Below are 19304 nucleotides of genomic sequence, written 5' to 3'. Positions count from 1 at the left end.
GCCTGTAACCCATTAAGTAATTACTTAAGGCTCTGTGTCCCATGATTTACTCCAAGAAAAGGATTTTACAGGTAAGCTGTTATAAAAATCTTTATTTTTTTTGAAGGAAAACATTGCTTTTGTATGGCCAGCATAAGTGACAGTAGGTGCAGGGAGCTTTTTATAAAGCCACCTGCCCATACTATGACAAGGGAGTCTGTCATACATCATATTACAATTCTGTCTGAAAATCCCCAAAACGGTCTTTCAGGAGAGATAACTGGTTAAAGAGGTCCTAGAATGCAAATACATACATTCAGCTGCTAATGCTATTCAAAAAAATACTGCAGCGGTATTCAGCCCAGAAATCACTTTCAGCTTACCTTAAGGATTGAGTTTTATATAGTCTTCCTGTTGCAAGCATGAGTGACTGAGTGGGCAAATCTGCAGCTTTCTGACTGACTTAATGTGCCTTATAGCAACTCAAGTTTCTAAAAACTGAAGAATCATCAATGGTCTGTATAACTAGAGGGATTGTGAGGATGTGTAGCATAATTTGCCTCGCTAGTCTAATCATTTACTGGTAAAAATATGCACATTACAGAAAGAGGACAGTTGGCAGTATTAAGAGGTTGGGTGGAGCAGTGACAGGATGGTAATGGAGTGTGATTTAAATATTTTACCAATGATCATAGTTTTCGTGCGAGGGGTGATGAGTGAGCCAATAAAATGGTGCTAATGGGCTTAGTTCAGTAGTGTGAGGAGGCCTAATGGCAGGTAGGTTATTTGAGATGCAAGCATTGTGTATCTAAGTTGATCATGGCGTGTGGACATTGTGCAACAAGGTTGTGGATTGTGGGGTGCGGGGTTTGTGCAACAAGGTTGTGGATCAGGTGCTGGGAGCTGATCATGTGACCAGATCTCTCTCGGCACAGGGAGGTATAGACATTTTTCCTTTGCAGGGTATTTGGAATAGGCTTAGAATGTGGGTGGGAGTAAGTTTAATTTGTAGATTGGATCTCTACTTTAAGCGGACTAAAGAGGTCTAGTGGTAGCAATATACTGCACCAATGAGAAAAAGTGTGGTTGCATTTTGATGGAAATGTATGCGCTAAGCCCCTGAGAGCCTAGCTGTCAGTCAAGAGCCAGGGGCTGTAAAGGGGCTGAATCGGCAGTCTTGTGTTGCATATCTCTACGCTGTGTCTCTTGCAGCATGTCTAATCTGATCATCTACTGTATTCTGTCCACAGTCCCTGACTGTTGCCTGTAGCATTTCTATACAGTGGCAAGAAAATATGTGAACATCCTGGAATTAACTTATTTTTCTGGAGTAATTTGTCATAAAATTTGCTTAACCGGTTGCCGACCACCTAACGCAGATATACTGCGGCAGAATGGCACGGGCAGGCAAAATCACGTACCTGGTACGTGATTGCCTTCCCGCGGGCGGTCCACAGAGGCAGGGGATGTGATCTCATCTCTCCTCGGCTCGGCAGTTTCCGTTCCGGCGCCGAGGAGAGAAGACATCTAAGTGAGTTGCACAACACTACACCTCGCAGTAGAACATGCCAGGCATGCTTTACACCACCGATCGCCCCCCGATTTCCCCCCCCCAATCACAACTCCCCACCCCCCGTCACACTGACACCAAGCTGTTTTTTTTTTTTTTTCCTGATTACTGCATGGTGTCAGTTTGTGACAGTGTGTTAGGGCAGTGAGTGTTAGCCCCCTTTAGGTCTAGGATACCCCCTTAATAAAGTTTTAACCCCTTGATCACCCCCCCCGTCACCAGTGTCGCTAAGTGATCATTTTTCTGATCGCTGTATTAGTGTCGCTGGTGACGCTAGTTAGGGAGGTAAATATTTAGGTTCGCCGTCAGCATTTTATAGCGACAGGGACCTCCATATACTTCCTAATAAAGGTTTTAACCCCTTGATTGCCCCCTAGTTAACCCTTTCACCACTGATCACTGTATAACCGTTACGGGTGACGCTGGTTAGTTTGTTTATTTTTTATAGTGTCAGGGCACCCGCCGTTTATTACCGAATAAAGGTTTAGCCCCCTGATCGCCCGCCGGTGATATGCGTCGCCCCAGGCAGCGTCAGATTAGCGCCCGTACCGCTAACACCCACGCACGCAGCATACGCCTCCCTTAGTGGTATAGTATCTGAACGGATCAATATCTGATCCGATCAGATCTATACTAGAGTCCCCAGCAGTTTAGGGTTCCCAAAAACGCAGTGTTTGCGGGATCAGCCCAGATACCTGCTAGCACCTGCGTTTTGCCCCTCCGCCCAGCCCACTCAAGTGCAGTATCGATTGATCACTGTCACTTACAAAACACTAAACGCATAACTGCAGCATTCGCAGAGTCAGGCCTGATCCCTGTGATCGCTAACAGTTTTTTTGGTAGCGTTTTGGTCAACTGGCAAGCGCCAGCGGCCTAGTACACCCCGGTCGTAGTCAAACCAGCACTGCAGTAACACTTGGTGACGTGGCGAGTCCCATAAGTGCAGTTCAAGCTGGTGAGGTGGCAAACACAAGTAGTGTCCCGCTGCCACCAAAAAGACAAACACAGGCCCGTCGTGCCCATAATGCCCTTCCTGCTGCATTCGCCAATCCTAATTGGGAACCCACCGCTTCTGCAGCACCCGTACTTCCCCCATTCACATCTCCAACCAAATGCAGTCAGCTGCATGAGAGGCATTTTCTTTGTCCTCCCGAGTACCCCCACCCAACGAACCACCCACCCCCCCCCACCCCCCCACCCGCTATTATTGTCCCTCCTGTCCTGACAATCCTGGTCTTTGCATTGGTGAATGTTTTGAACGCTACCATTCACTAGTTGAGTATTAGCATAGGGTACAGCATTGCACAGACTAGGCACACTTTTTCACAGGGTCTCCCAAGATGCCATCGCATTTTGAGAGACCCGAACCTGGAACCAGTTACAGTTATAAAAGTTACAGTTACAAAAAAAAGTGTGAAAAAAAAAAACAACACAAACAAAAATATATAAAAAAAAAATAGTTGTCGTTTTATTGTTCTCTCTCTCTCTATTGTTCTGCTCTTTTTTACTGTATTCTATTCTGCAATGTTTTATTGTTATGGTTATTATGTTTTATCATGTTTGCTTTTCAGGTATGCAATTTTTTTATACTTTACAGTTTACTGTGCTTTATTGTTAACCATTTTTTTTGTCTTCAGGTAGACCATTCAGTACTTTGAGTGGTTATACCAGAATGATGCCTGCAGGTTTAGGTATCATCTTGGTATCATTCTTTTTTAGCCAGCGGTCGGCTTTCATGTAAAAGCAATCCTAGCGGCTAATTAGCCTCTAGACTGCTTTTACAAGCAGTGGGAGGGAATGCCCCCACCACCACCACCGTCTTCCGTGTTTTTCTCTGGCTCTCCTGTCTCAACAGTGAACCTGAGAATGCAGCCGGTGATTCAACCAGCTGACCATAGAGCTGATCAGAGACCAGAGTGTCTCCAAACATCTCTGTGGCCTAAGAAACCGGAAGCTACGCGCATTTTATGACTTAGATTTCGCCGAATGTAAACAGCGCCATTGGGAAATTGGGGAAGCATTTTATCACACCGATCTTGGTGTGGTCAGATGCTTTGAGGGCAGAGGAGAAATCTAGGGTCTAATAGACCCCAATTTTTTCAAAAAAGAGTACCTGTCACTACATATTGCTCTCATAGGGGATATTTACATTCCCTGAGATAACAATAAAAATGATTAAAAAAAAAAAAAAATGAAAGGAACAGTTTAAAAATAAGATAAAAAAGCAAAAAAATATTAAAGAAGAAAAAAAAGAAAAGCACCCCTGTCCCCCCTGCTCTCGCGCAAGCGTCAGTCTGGCGTCAAATGTAAACAGCAATTGCACCATGCATGTGAGGTATCACCGCAAAGGTCAGATTGAGGGCAGTAATTTTAGCAGTAGACCTCCTCTGCAAATCTAAAGTGGTAACCTGTAAAGGCTTTTAAAGGCTTTTAAAGGCTTTTAAAAATGTATTTATTTTGTTGCCACTGCACGTTTGTGCGCAATTTTAAAGCATGTCATGTTTGGTATCTATGTACTCGGCCTAAGATCATCTTTTTTATTTCATCAAACATTTGGGCAATATAGTGTGTTTTAGTGCATTAAAATTTTAAAAAGTGTGTTTTTTCCCAAAAAAATGCGTTTGAAAAATCGCTGCGCAAATACTGTGTGAAAAAAAAAAAGAAACACCCACCATTTTAATCTGTAGGGCATTTGCTTTAAAAAAATATATAATGTTTGGGGGTTCAAAGTAATTTTCTTGCAAAAAAAATAATTTTTTCATGTAATCAAAAAGTGTCAGAAAGGGCTTTGTCTTCAAGTGGTTAGAAGAGTGGGTGATGTGTGACATAAGCTTCTAAATGTTGTGCATAAAATGCCAGGACAGTTCAAACCCCCCCCAAATGACCCCATTTTGGAAAGTAGACACCCCAAGCTATTTGCTGAGAGGCATGTCGAGTCCATGGAATATTTTATATTGTGACACAAGTTGCGGGAAAGAGACAATTTTTTTTTTTTTTTTGCACAAAGTTGTCACTAAATGATATATTGCTCAAACATGCCATGGGAATATGTGAAATTACACCCCAAAATACATTCTGTTGCTTCTCCTGAGTATGGGGATACCACATGTGTGGGACTTTTTGGGAGCCTAGCCGCGCACGGGACCCCGAAAACCAAGCACCGACTAGGCTCCCAAAAAGTCCCACACATGTGGTATCCCCATACTCAGGAGAAGCAGCTAAATGTATTTTGGGGTGCAATTCCACATATGCCCATGGCCTGTGTGAGCAATATATAATTTAGTGACAACTTTTTGTAATTTTTTTTTTTAGTCATTATTCAATCACTTGGGACAAAAAATTAATATTCAATGGGCTCAACATGCCTCTCAGCAATTTCCTTGGGGTGTCTACTTTCCAAAATGGGGTCATTTGTGGGGGTTTTGTACTGCCCTGCCATTTTAGCACCTCAAGAAATGACATAGGCAGTCATAAATTAAAGGCTGTGTAAATTCCAGAAAATGTACCCTAGTTTGTAGGCGCTATAACTTTTGCGCAAACCAATAAATATACACTTATTGACATTTTTTTTACCAAAGACATGTGGCCGAATACATTTTGGCCTAAATGTATGACTAAAATTGAGTTTATTGGATTTTTTTTTTATAACAAAAAGTAGAAAATTATCATTTTTTTTTCAAAATTTTCAGTCTTTTTCTGTGTATAGCGCAAAAAATAAAACCGGCAGAGGTGATCAAATACCATCAAAAGAAAGCTCTATTTGTGGGAAGAAATGGACCCAAATTTCGTTTGGGTACAGCATTGCATGACCGCGCAATTAGCCGTTAAAGCAATGCAGTGCCAAATTGTAAAAAGTGCTCTGGTCAGGAAGGGGGTAAATCCTTCCGGGGCTGAAGTGGTTAAGCTGATCACGCAAGCAATTCTAATTTCTTGTCTTTATTGAACATGCTTATTAAACGTTCAGTTCTGGAGGAAAAGAGTAAACCCATAGACTAATGACTTCAATAAAAGCTAATTGGTGTCAATAGTTTGCTTACCTGGAGTCCAATTATGACAGGAGTTTGGAGGTGTACTTTAGAGCTACTTTGCGAAGACACTTAAACACTTTAAGATTGCTGTTCATAAGAAGCATCCGCTGATGTGAACCATGCCTCACAAAGACAGAAGACTTAGAATCAAGTGTAGTTGATCTGCATAAGGCTGGAAAGGAAAACAAGGCACTCTCCGTGTTTAGGCATCCATCAGTTGATCGTTTAGTACTGTGGCTACATTACTAGAAGTGTGCCCTGGGAATCATCTTGACTGGGCACCAACGCAGAATCCTCATTAAGAATCACCCACAAGTAACAGCTAAATGCTTGAAGACATCGCCGGTACTGGCAATCATCCCTTTACATGAGTCTTCCTTGCGTAAGCCTTTGAAAAGGCAGCGTATCCATGGCAGAACACCACAGAGGGAAGCTGCTACACTCCAAAAAAATTCTGCCCATTTAAAGTTTGCCAAAATACCTTGGCAAACTGCAACACTACTGGGAAAATGTTTTGTGGACTGATGAAATAAAATAAGTCAAATTGTTTGGGCAGAATACTCAGCACTATGTATTGTGCAAACAAAATGCATCTTACCAACATCCCAACAGTCAAGTATGGTGGAAGGCACAGCTTGATTTGAGCTTGCTTCACTGCCTCAGGGTCTGGACTACTTGCCATCATTGAGGGGAAAATGAATTCCCAAGCTTACCAGAATATTCTACAGGATAGCTGTCCGCCAGCTGAAGCTTGTTAGACGTTGGGTGATGCAACAGGACAATTGCCCCAAGCATTGAAGTAAATCCACCAGACTGGCTTTAGAAAAAGAAAATGCCTTTTGGAGTGGCCTAGTCAGAGCCGAGACCTTAACCCCATAGAGATGCTGTAGAATGCCCTTGAGCCGTTCACACCAGACATTCTATAGATGTGTCTGACCTAAATCCGTTTTGTATAGAGGAATGGTCAAAAACTCCTAAACGATGTGCAGGTCTGATCCAGAGCTACTGGAAGCACTTGCTTGAAGTCATTGCTGCCTAAGGAGTTTCGACTAGCTATGAACTCCAAGGGTTCACTTTTTCCTCCAGCACTGAATGTTTAATGGGAGCATTAAAAAAAATTAGAAGAATTTGAATTGTTTGTGTTTATCAGCTTAAGCGTTTGTCTATTGTGATTTAGATGAGGATCAGATATTTTTTGGCAAATTACTGCAGAAAACTACTTTCAAGTAGGTCAGATGATTGCTTCCTTGGTTAGGGGTGGTGGCACTTTAGGCCCCTGTAACTTGAATGATGACCACAACTGCTCAAAGATTTTGCATTGCTGTGTATATCCATTGATTTTATTATCTTTTGCAAATGCTTTGCATAAAAATTATTACAGTAAGGACTGTGAGCTACAGGATTTTTAACTTTTTTTACCGATTTTGCTGTGTGCCAGCTTAAAAAACTTGCTCAGTTTTTTTTTTTGTGACTTTTTGCAGAATGGCACAACAGAGGAAGTCACATCTGAAGAGGAAGAGGAGGAAGACATGGGAGAGGTAAGAAATATAAACTGTGGTAAAATTAGTTTGAATATCTCAAAGCGCCTCTTATGATGGCCAAAGATACTTCTGCATCCAACACGCTTCCAGGTGCTTGTGATGCTTGGTCCCCCACTGTACATTGTATTTTCTTCTGCTTTGTCTTGTAAAGATGAAGAGGTGGGCGAATGAAACAGCACTTTTTGTAGCTTTTAATGAGTGGAGATGGGATGGAGAGATAAGTGGTGTTCATCTTCTGCAGTGATCACTTTAATTTAGGGCCAGTTCACACCACATGCAGTCCAGAGTGGGGGTTTTTCTGCATCAAAAATGCATGGCTAGTAGGTTATACGCTTTTTCAATGGCTTAGTTCTCACCAGTGCAGTCAGTTTCAGTGCGTTCCAGAAAAAAAAGTAGAACATGCTGCGTTTGTTCTGGACTGTACTAGAACATGGTAAAACGCACTGGAACACACATGTCCTTGTTAAATCAGAGTTCCGCCTTCCCCTCAAATGAAAAGTCAGCAGCTACACATACTGTAGCTGCTGACTTTTAATATTAGGACACTTGCCTGTCCTGGAGTCCAGCAATGTCGGCACCGCAGCTGATGTTTCCATCGGGTGCTGCACTCTCCTACTGGCCCGACAGTATGGTGGGAGGAGGAGGGGACCGGACTTCTGCTGTACCTCGCTGCGGTGAGGTCCGACGGAAGTGGGAACAGGGTACCTGTCAAGAACAGGTACCCCACCCGAAAGGTGCCAAATGTGGCACGGGGGGGGGGGGGGGGGGGGGAGAGAGAGACGGATAAGCAGAAGTTCCACTTTTGGGTGGAACTCTGCTTTAAGAAAAAAAGACGGGAAAAAATTTATAAATGCAGACATTTTTGAAAAAAAGATTGTAGCATCGAAAGTGTAGTTATATGTATTTGGTTTTTGAGATATTAAAATCGTATCTGTCCAATTTTATTTTTTTTCAACCTGTTTGGGTGAAAAATGCCTGGTGAAGGGCATTCTAAATGAGATGATTGTAGGGCAAATTAAATAAACCCCACTTAAGCACTTCAATACTGGGCACTTTTACCCCCTTCTTGCACAGGCCAATTTTCAGCTTTCAGCGCTTTTAATGACAATTGCGCGGTCATGCAACGCTACCCAAACAACATTTTTATAATTTGTTCACACAACTAGTTTTTTTTTTTTTTTTTTTTTTTTTTTTTTTTCTTTTGGTGGCATTTATTCAACACTGGGTTATTTTTTGTTAAATAAAAAGACTGCGTTTTGAAGAAGAAAAAACCTGTTTTTTTGTTTTGCAAATAAATGTTCTTTACAATTTTTCTTTGGTGAAAATAACCTGAATCAGCGTATATCATTTAGTCTGTAGGAAAGTTTATACAGTCCACAAACTATGGTGCATATCTGAAAATTGATCAATCCTGATGTACTGAAAGACTATCGTTTCTTGACGCCTGAAAATGTAAGCACAGTACAAACATCCGCCAAATCACCCATTTTTTTTGGAAAGTAGACAGTCCAGGGTATTTAGAGGCATTGCAAGTTGTTGTGTCTTTTTTTTTTTTGTTTTTGTTTTTTCACTTTGACCAGAGCAATACAATGTTACCATATTAATATTGTATTGTACTACTCGGGGGGAGTGATCCTTTTTTATAGAGAGAAGTGCAGCGCTAGAAAGTGAAGAGATAGTGGATGACATTAATTCATATACAATGAATAATATATATTGGTGCATAAAGTCCATAAGTATATGATATCATATGGTGAACATTCTAAATCATATACATTGTGTCCATGACACAAAAAGATGTTTTGTGACGCACTAGTAATTGGTGTTCTCAATAAAATAAGTCAGTGAAAAAGAAGTCCTGAGAAATATGTAACACCAGGAAGTGTAAAGAAATTATGGAGTGTTGATAGAAGATCCACCACCGCTCTTAAAGGGGGCTTACCAGAAAGATTGGACACAGATGGGTATATACCCACTGTGTCAATCAAGCTTGTAAAAGTGGGGATCCTCGATATCTGTTAATATAAACACAACTCCAGGTGACCCGGGTACTTGCAAGGAATATATATGGCAAGGACAGATCCAATCAGGCATCCAAAGTATATGTGGAAGGAATGTGAGAGCACATAGCGTAATACTGCATAAAAAGCTTAAAGCGTATTTATTGAAGATAAAAAACACGCACATTTATGAAGAGTAAAATCAGCGCTTGGTACATAGATGGTATGGCAGTGTCAGTGGTGTCAGCAGTCCATCCCGACGCATTTCGTCCTAAAGGACATCATCTGGGGTGCCACGCCACTGTATACACTGCCTTTTATATACAGTAAGAGACCCCCATGCTAAAACGTGGTTCCAATCAGCAGCGCCGTTAGGTAAGAACGGCTTCCAGGTATGCGACAATGGCGCTGGCCGCGTGCGCTACAAGCCTCGCTTTGGTGAGTGGAACGCATGGATGTACAACGTCATGGCAACATCCTGCGTTCCAAGCCTCGCTCACAAGGCGCAAGTCCAAACCACATCAGTGTAAGGCTGACGGCGTGTGAGTAAAAGAGCCAGTGTCGTGACGTCACAACGTTGCCTTTCAAACCTCACTGTGAACGGGGGACAAATGGAACGCACAAAAGGGACAATTTAATGTGTTACAACAAGACGCTTACCAAAAGGTTTACATAAATCAATATGGAGGGTCTTACTGAAAAATGTATATATAAAATTACTATATGAAATATATGTGCAAGGTCGTATATTCAAGGTGGACATTTAATAAAAATAAAGCATGTCTCACCCATTCATACAAATGGATAGTATGTACGTATGTATTCATAGACCATATATATCTAATTTTACATGGCCAAAACAGACAATGTACATGTTGGTAAACCTTGTATCAAAAATATATGTAATAAGTAACATTATAAAAAATATATAAAAAATGTATATAAAAATAAAAGATGTAGAGCCACGGCCTAACATAGAGATCTAGAATAACAGATACAGATTATATAGACCAAAATAATACAGTGGCTTGCGAAAGTATTCGGCCCCCTTGAACTTTTCAACCTTTTGCCGCATTTTAATTTTTTGTGAAGAATCACCAACAAGTGGGACACAATTGTGAAGTGGAACGAAATCTATTGGATATTTTAAACTTTTTTAGCAATTAAAAAACTGAAAAGTGGTGCGTGCAAAATTATTCGGCCCCTTTACTTTCAGTGCAGCAAACTCACTCCAGAAGTTCAGCGAGGATCTCTGAATGATCCAATGTTGTCCTAAATGACTGATGGTGATAAATAGAATCCACCTGTGTGTAATCAAGTCTCTGTATAAATGCACCTGCTCTGTGATAGTCTCAGGGTTCTGTTGAAAGCGCAGAGAGCATCACGAAGACCAAGGAACACACCAGGCAGGTCCGTAATACTGTTGTGGAGAAGTTTAAAGCCGGATTTGGATACAAAAAGATTTCCCAAGCTTTAAACATCCCAAGGAGCACTGTGCAAGCGATCATTTTGAAATGGAAGGAGTATCAGACCACTGCAAATCTACCAAGACCTGGCTGTCCCTCTAAACTTTCAGCTCAGACAAGAAGACTGATCAGAGATGCAGCCAAGAGGCCCATGATCACTCTGGATGAACTGCAGAGAACTACAGCTGAGGTGGGAGAGTCTGTCCATAGGACAACAATCAGTCGTACACTGCACAAATCTGGCCTTTATGGAAGAGTGGCAAGAAGAAAGCCATTTCTCAAAGATATCCATAAAAAGTCTCGTCTAAAGTTTGCCACAAGCCACCTGGGAGACACACTAAACATGTGGAAGAAGGTGCTCTGGTCCGATGAAACCAAAATCGAACTTTTTGGCCACAATGCAAAACGATATGTTTGACGTAAAAGCAACACAGCTCATCACACTCAACAGACCATCCCCACTGTCAAACATGGTGGTGTCAGCATCATGGGTTGGGCCTGCTTTTCTTCAGCAGGGACAGGGAAGATGGTTAAAATTGAGGGGAAGATGGATGCAGCCAAATACAGGACCATTCTGGATGAAAACCTGTTGGAGTCTGCAAAAGACCTGAAACTGGGACGGAGATTTATCTTCCAACAAGACAATGATCCCAAACATACAGCAAAATCTACAAAGGAGTGGTTCACAAATAAATGTATCCAGGTGTTAGAATGGCCAAGTCAAGGTCCAGACCTGCATCCAATCGAGAATCTGTGGAAAGAGCTGAAAACTGCTGTTCACAAACGCTCTCCATCCAACCTCACTGAGCTCGAGCTGTTTTGCAAGGAAAAATGGGCAAGAATTTCAGTCTCTTGATGTGCAATATCTGAATAGAGACATACCCCAAGCGACTTGCAGCTGTAATCACAGCAAAAGGTGGCTCTACAAAGTATTACCGCAAGGGGGCCGAATAATTTTACACGCCCCACTTTTCATTTTTTTTGTTAGTTAAAGTTTCAAAAATCCAAAAGATTTCATTCCACTTCACAATTGTGTCCCACTTGTTGGTGATTCTTCACAAAAAATAAAAATGTTATATCTTTATGTTTGAAGCCTGAAATGTGGTAAAAGGTTGAAAAGTTCAAGGGGGCCGAATACTTTCGCAAGCCACTGTAGATACATACTCTAAAACAATTATATGGATAATGAGGATCATAAATATTGTCCAAAATGGACAAAAGCATTTATGGTTTGAGAAAAGGGACAGACAAGAGAAGGCATACTGGTTTAAGATTGATTAACCCCTTCCCGCCGACCGTACGCAGATATGCGTACTCGGCTTTCCGGGGCTTTTTCCGCAGCTGCAGGCATCATCCCGGTACCGTTGTTTACAGCGGGCGATCGGCTACCCGAGTAACAACCGATGCGGCTAAAAGCCGCACGGTTGTTATACCGGAGGAGCGGGAGGGGACATCCGCCGCCTCCCGTTGCTGTTACCGGGCCTCCCGTGCGATCGGGAGGCCAGGTGTCTGATCCTGTGCCTTCGGCGGCTGTGGGCGGCTTCGTTCCAGCCTTCTCGTTGTAAACACGGAAGCGACGTCATGACGTCATTTCCCGTTTACTCGGCTGCCAATGGCGCCGAATTTAAAAAAGTACACAGTATTCAGAATCGCCGTTTTCGGCGATCTGAATACTTTGAAGTGTAAAGGAGGGATGGCGGGTCTTTTAGACCCCCGATCCCTCCATAAAGAGTACCTGTCACCACCTATTACTGTCACAAGGGATGTTTACATTCCTTGTGACAGCAATAAAAGTAAAAAAAAAAAATTTTTTTTTAAAAACACAATTTATAAAGTAAAAAAATAAATTAAATAAATTAAAAAAAAAAAAAAAAAATGTTTTAAAGTGCCCCTGTCCCCGCAAGCTCGCGCAGCGAAGAAAACGCATACGGAAGTCGCGCCCGCATATGTAAACGGTGTTCAAATCACACATGTGAGGCATCGCCGCGATCGTCGGAGCGAGAGCAATAATTCTACCCCTAGACCTCCTCTGTAACTCAAACCTGGTAACCGTAAAATTTTTTTAAAATGTCACCTATGGAAATTCATAGGTACTGTAGTTTGTCGCCATTCCACGAGTGCGTGCAGTTATAAAGGGTGACATGTTTGGTATCTATTTACTCGGCGTAACATCATCTTTCACATTTATATAAAAAAATTGGGGTAACTTTACTGTTTGGATTTTTTAAAATTCATGAAAGTGTCCCTTTTCCAAAAATTTGCATTTAAAACACCGCTGCACAAATACCGTGTGATAAAAAATATTGCAGCAATCGCCATTTTATTCTCTAGATTCTCTGCTAAAAAAAATATATATAATGTTTGGGAACTCTAAGTAATTTTCTAGCAAAAAATACGGATTTTAACTTGTAAACACCAAATTTCAAAAACAGACTTAGTCACGAAAGGGTTAATAAAGGCGTTAATGTCCCATTCGACATTGAGCCCCAATGGCGAGTGGGACTGGAGCTCGTATATCCAGTAGGTCTCTAATTGTGATACGCCACGAGTTAGAGCCCCTCCGCCACGGGGGAACATATCTGTCGATAATGAGAAATTGTGATCCAGAGGGATCTCGATTGTGGTACTGTCTGTAGTGTCTGGGGACAGTATGTTTTGGTATCTCCCCCAATTGGAAAAAGTCCGAGTAGTACGGCCCACATAGTGTTTCCCACATGGGCAGGTAATAAGGTATACAACGTACCTCGTTGCAGATGTACAGAACATTTTAATTGGGTAGATTTTATTAGTTACATTTGATCGAAATTCAAGTGTTTTGTATCTACCATTTGTGTTATATTGACACACAGTACACTTTTTGCATGGGAAATAACCTACCAACTCATGAAAAAAGGTGGGGCGTCTAGGGGGATCAATTATATTTGGAGTAATTTTATTCTGTATAGAGGGGGCCCCTCTGTAGATGACTTTGGGTCTTTCGGGTAGAATATTACCCAGGACACGATCGCTCTTCAGCACCACCCAATGGCGTTCTATAATGGTTCTAATGTCTCTATGTTGAATTGAAAAAGAAGTCATCATAGAATATTTATAGGCGTCATTGGATGTGCGAGGAGTTTTGGGGGTCAATAATCTCCTATCCGTTTGCATGGAATGTTGTATTTCTAATTCAAGAATAGCTGGATCATATCCTTTTGTCTAAGAATTTTTGCCTCAAAGACAATACCTGTAAATGAAACATGTCAGTATTAGTGCAATTCCTTCTTAGCCTTAGGAATTGACTACGAGGGACTGATCTCAGCCAGGACTTTATGGTGGCAACTATCAACGGGTATGAAGCTGTTGCGATCAGTTGTCTTGAAGTGGATTTGGAATTTAAATTGTCGAGAGCTGATCTCTATATCTAGATCCAAAAAATGTACTTCGGTTGAGCTGTACTCAAGAGTCAAGGAAATTCCTCTATCATTACAATTAAGGAATGAGAAAAATTCTTCAAGAGATATGGGGGAGCCATCCCATAGGAGGTGGATGTCGTCTATATATCTGGCCCAAAACATCAGACAAGGTCTATGTTCCGAATAGACGACATCCTCCTCCCACTTGGCCATAAAAAGATTTGCGAGACTGGGGGCAAATTTAGCCCCCATTGCTACGCCTTTGTGTTGTAAAAAAAAAACTTGTTATTAAACCAAAAATAATTGTGTGTTGTGGCGAACTCTAATAGTTCGATGATGTAATGTCTTTGGGTATCGGTAAGTGATGGATCTCTGTTTAAAAAATTCGTAACTGCCTCGATACCCAGGTGGAATGCATGTATAGAGTGATGCCACGTCTGCTTTGGCCAGTAAATAATCTCCTTTCAAGTGAATACCTTCCAGCCATCTAATAGTGTCTGTCGTATCTTTTAGATATGATGGTGTTTTTTTAACTAATGGCTGTAGATAAAAATCGACGTAGTGGCCAATGCGGGATGTTATTGAGTTTATACCACTTACTATTGGTCTCCCTGGTGGATGCAGGGGGTCCTTATGGATTTTTGGTAAGTGATAAATAATAGGAATCCTAGGTGCCGTAGATATCAGATAAGCCTTCTATTTTTTCTTTAATATCTGTCTATCAAATCCCTTATTGACCAATGTAACTAGATCCTCCTTGTACCGATTAGTGGGGTTCAGGGGTAATTCTGTATATGTATCTTGATCACTCAGGATCCTGTACATTTCCGAAATATAATCAGACTTATCCATTACAATAATTCCACCCCCCTTGTCCACTGGACGGACAATCAAATCTTCTTGTTCATGGAATGATTATGACATTTTGTGATGGGTAGATTGGCTAAATCCTTAAGTATTAAATCCTTAAAAATAGTGACTGCAGGGGCAGTTGGTACAGGGGGACTGAACAGAGAAGGGTTCGCTAAACCTGAGTGTACTGTCCCTGAAGTCACGGCTCTCTCAATAGGGGGGCTGTGTTAGAAGTAAGATAACGATCCTTTTTTGTTTCATATAGCAATGAATATCATTGCTATAAGCCAGGGGTCTTCAAACTACGGCCCTCCAGTTGTTCAGGATCTACAATTCCCATCATGCCTAGTCATGTCTGTAAATGTCAGTTTTACAATGCCTCATGGGATGTGTAGTTCTGCAACAGCTGGAGGGCCGTAGTTTGCGGATCCCTGCTATAAGCAAACATTTTACTGAATGAAATGGATTCATTCCGTTTTTGCTGTGATTTGCCACAGCTTATTACATAGCACAGATGGGCTGCGATTGGCCCACTCTGTACCATGTGATCACTGTGACCAATCACAGCTAGCAACACAATTGTACACAATGGATGGCTTCAAAGGAAGCCATCCATTGTTTACAACTGTCATGTGACCTGCTGTGATTGGTTAGTGGTCAGATGGTATTGGCAGCATTGTTGGCATCGCTGTATACTGTATGTAGTTGAAACTGCATGTACATTCTACAGCGTTCCTAGTTGCTGCAACAGCTAGTGAAGTAAAAGTTTGGACTAGCTTGGGGTTTGATTGTTGCCTCCTTCAAGGCAGTCCCATGTGCCAAATTCCACTGTAGACTGTTGCAGATCAACATTCTGGTTTTGTTTGATAAGAAGGTACAGCCTCTGGACCTATCAATGTATTTGCCATCCAGAATGGGGTTGACTCATGATTGATGCCAGCCTAACAGGCTGGGGTGGAATCCTAGACACCCTGTCAGTGCAGATGACTTAGGTCATTGGAGAAAACTCTGAATTTGCATACTAGAGCTACACAGAATTTGGTTGTCCCTTGAACCCTGGACCCTTAATCTGCAAGGTCATCAGATTAGGATTGTGTCAGACAACACCACAGCTGTTGCATGCGTCAACCATCAGGGTAGAATCAGATGTGATGTGGCTAGCAAAAAGCTGTTCCGATTCTGGTATGGAAAATGGGCAGGTGGACTTCCTCAGTTGACAAGGTCTGAACTCCTAAGAAGAATTTCTCCACCCGGAGATATTTTTAATACTTTTTGTCACAGGTGGGGAACACCGGACATGAGCCTCTTGGCTTCCAGATTCAACAGGCTAAGGAAATTTTGTCTTCAGGTCCAAGAACCCTCTACCCAGTGCAGTGGATGATTTTTGTTATTCCATGGAATCAGTTCAGCTCCATTAAGGAGCAGGGCATTCCAGTGATGCTCATTGCACCAAACTAGCCCATGTGGTACCCCTGTGAATATGGTACTCAGAACTCATCAGGCTTTTGATAGCCTCTCTCTGGACTTTTCCAAGCAGCCTGGATCTTTTGTCCCATAGACCAGTTTACCACCCTGCTTAGGTCTGGCTTTAACAACATGGTTATCGAAGCTAGGCCTTAAAGAATGGTGAAATATCCGATTTCTGTTTCTGCTGCTCAAAGGTGGAAAATCCACCTCTCGGAAGGTCTACCACCACACCTGGACATTATACTTCACAAGGTGCAAGTCGAGGAAGTTTCATATGAAGTAATAATCCATATGGTGCATCCTGACTTTTTTCCAATCTGTTCTGGATCGGCATTTGACTTGGCTCTAGTGGTCCTCTTTTATAAATATTGCTTGCCATTTTTTCTTTGGAAAAGGCCTTTGTACAAGGTATAGCTCAAATGGTTCCGCCTGTGACCACATGGGATCTCTACCTGGTTCTCTTGGCTCTTCAAAAACCTACCTTTTTTTTTGAACCCCTGAGAGATTTCCTCTTAACATTTATGCACAAGGTTGTCTTTCCTATTGCCATCTTGTCTGCAAAATCTTCTAGATTTTACATAGAGAAAATTGTTTTGAGACGTAGAGCTTCTTTTCTCCCCAAGATGGTTTCCTCCTTTACCAGGACATTGCACTTCATCCCATTATCCTGTTCCAGGTCATCTCAAGGAAATTTTCTTCCATTGGGAGATTTACTAAAACTGGTGCACTCAGAATCTGGTACAGCAGTGCATGGTAGCCAATCAGCTTCTAACTTCAGCTTGTTCAATTAGGCTTCGACACTAAAACCTGAAAGCTGATTGGTTTCTATGCAGATCTGCACCAGATTTTGCACTCTAGCTTTAGTAAATGTCCCCCATTGTGTTGATGTTGTTAGCTGTTTGAGTCTCTCTCAGCTTCATTATCTTGACAGGGTTGTTCACGCCATGTGCAAAGGCCCCTTTTTCCCAAGGCGTCTTTCAGGACAGCACCTGAGAGATAGTGACTCCTCCCACCGGACCATAGGAAACACCTTCTTCCTCCAGAACTTTAAAGGGAGGCACCTCCCTACCATACCTCAGTTTTTTTGTTTCTTCCGACCAGGAGGGAACATCTTTTGGGAGGGGAGTAAGTGTGTTTCAGATGCTCCTGGGAGATGGGGCTTCCTTCTCTTTTTTTCCTCCACAGGAGACCCGCTGTCCTCCCGGCCTGCCCAGGCGTCTTCAGCGGTAGCAATCGGGCTCTTCTTCCCCTCCTAGTGCTCGGTGAGAGCCTAAGATCTGGTGGCCTGCGCGGTCGTAGGAAGCGGCGGTGCACGTGCGCCGCTGCCATATTGGCCGGCGGTCGCGCCGGAAATGACGGAGCGGGTCACTGGGTCAGCGAAAACGTCATTTCCGGCATGGACGCAAGGGGGGAGGAGGGAGGACAGGTGCTGGCGCCTATTTCCGCGTCCGGTGCAGATGCACTATGGGAGTCCGGAAGCGGTGTATCAAGCCACGAGTGGAAAGCTGCACACCAGACATGGAGGAGTCAGCGTCTGGTGGGGACAGGCACAGGTGCCAGCAAAGCTCAGGTAGGAGCAGCGGTTAAAGTCTGCCTTTCTTCCTTAACCTGGTGTTTGGTCTCTTCCTTTTTTTCTCTCTACCCCCTAGTGGCAAGGGGCCTGTCTGGGCACTAGAGGCTGACTGTTTTCTTAGTGCACCTGTGGGTGATTCTCGTAAAGCTGAGACTGGGTCTCACTAAAAGGTCCCCTGGTTTTTTTCCCTATTTGTTTTTTTTCTCAAAGGCTAAAAGCTCTGACCCAAAAAAGATGTCCTTCTTGCAGGGCTAAAATGGAAGAGAACTGGAAAAAAGCCCTGTGCAGTACTTGCATCACTTCTTTATTCAAGGAGGAATCAGCTTTGGTTTGTGATGACCTGGTTGCCTCTGTAAAGAAGGAACTATATGCCACGATTCAAACTTTTCGTGACTCTTTAGTTAATCCAGCTGCTAGTCAGTCATCCACTTCTGAGTCTTCCCAGGGTTCCCTTTCTATCCCGGTGGTGGAAGCTTTACCTGAAGACCCTTCAACCAGGGAAGAGCAGTACCCTGCTCCTTCCGTTAAAGATTCGGAAGAGGAGGGTGAGGAGGCTGAGGTGGCCCCTTCTAAATTTAAGCTATCCCTTGAAGAGGTAGACGGGCTCCTTAAAGCTATTCATGTTACGCTTAGCTTAAGTGAGGAAAAGAAGGAATTATCTCTTCATGACCGCATGTACGCAGGGTTAAACGAACCTAAGGGGCGGATATTCCCGGTCCATTCGGTAATTTCTGACGCCATTGCTAGCAAGATCCAGAGAGAAAACCCTTTTTTTTTTTTCTCCAGAGCCCACAAGAGGCGTTTTCCTTTTGAGGAAGACCCTGCTGCGGTTTGGAATAAAGTGCCCAGGTTGGATGCTGCATTCTCCCAGGTCTCAAGATCCACAGACCTGTCTTTTGAAGACATGGGGGTTCTGAAGGATCCAATGGACAAACGCATGGATCTTTTTCTCAAGAGATCGTGGCAATCAGTCATGAGCAATTTGAAGCCAGCAATGGCCACAACATGTGTAGCCAGGAATCTGGAACACTGGGTGAACCAACTTAGATCACATAGTGGCAGATTCCCCTAAACAGGAGATCTTAGATTAATTTCCTACCCTGATCTCTGCAGTTGCTTATATTGCAGATGCTTCAGCTGAAGCAATCAAAATGTCAGCTAGGTCAGCAGCTTTGACAAATGCTGCAAGAAGGGCTTTATGGTTAAAAACCTGGCCAGGTGATACAGCTTCAAAAAGCAAGCTTTGTGGTTTTCCCTTTTCAGGTGACCTTCTTTTGGGCCCTGTTCTAGATAATATCTTAGACAGAACTGCTGATAAAAAAAGGTCCTTCCCGGTCAAGAAGAAAAAGCAGGTTCCAAAACGTCTTTTTCAACCTCAAAAAGCTCAAGAGCAGGACAGCAAATTTCAGGGGAGGAAGGAAAATTGGTCCACA

General features: G+C 42.6%; 1 protein-coding gene across 1 annotated transcript in view; it reads left to right on the top strand.

The window, feature by feature from the left end:
- Window positions 1–19304, top strand: part of UBE2Q2 (ubiquitin conjugating enzyme E2 Q2) — a 110614-nt gene that overhangs the window by 55390 nt on the left and 35920 nt on the right. Inside the window, exon 4 of the mRNA XM_073619213.1 lies at window positions 7059–7115. Within this exon, the coding sequence (XP_073475314.1) occupies window positions 7059–7115 (57 nt within the window). The remainder of the gene's footprint in view (window positions 1–7058; window positions 7116–19304) is intronic.

This window comes from Aquarana catesbeiana, linkage group LG03 (genome assembly GCF_042186555.1).
Source record: "Aquarana catesbeiana isolate 2022-GZ linkage group LG03, ASM4218655v1, whole genome shotgun sequence".
NCBI lineage: Eukaryota > Metazoa > Chordata > Amphibia > Anura > Ranidae > Aquarana > Aquarana catesbeiana.
Note: the sequence above shows the minus strand (reverse complement) of the source record. Positions and strands in the feature narration are given on the sequence as shown.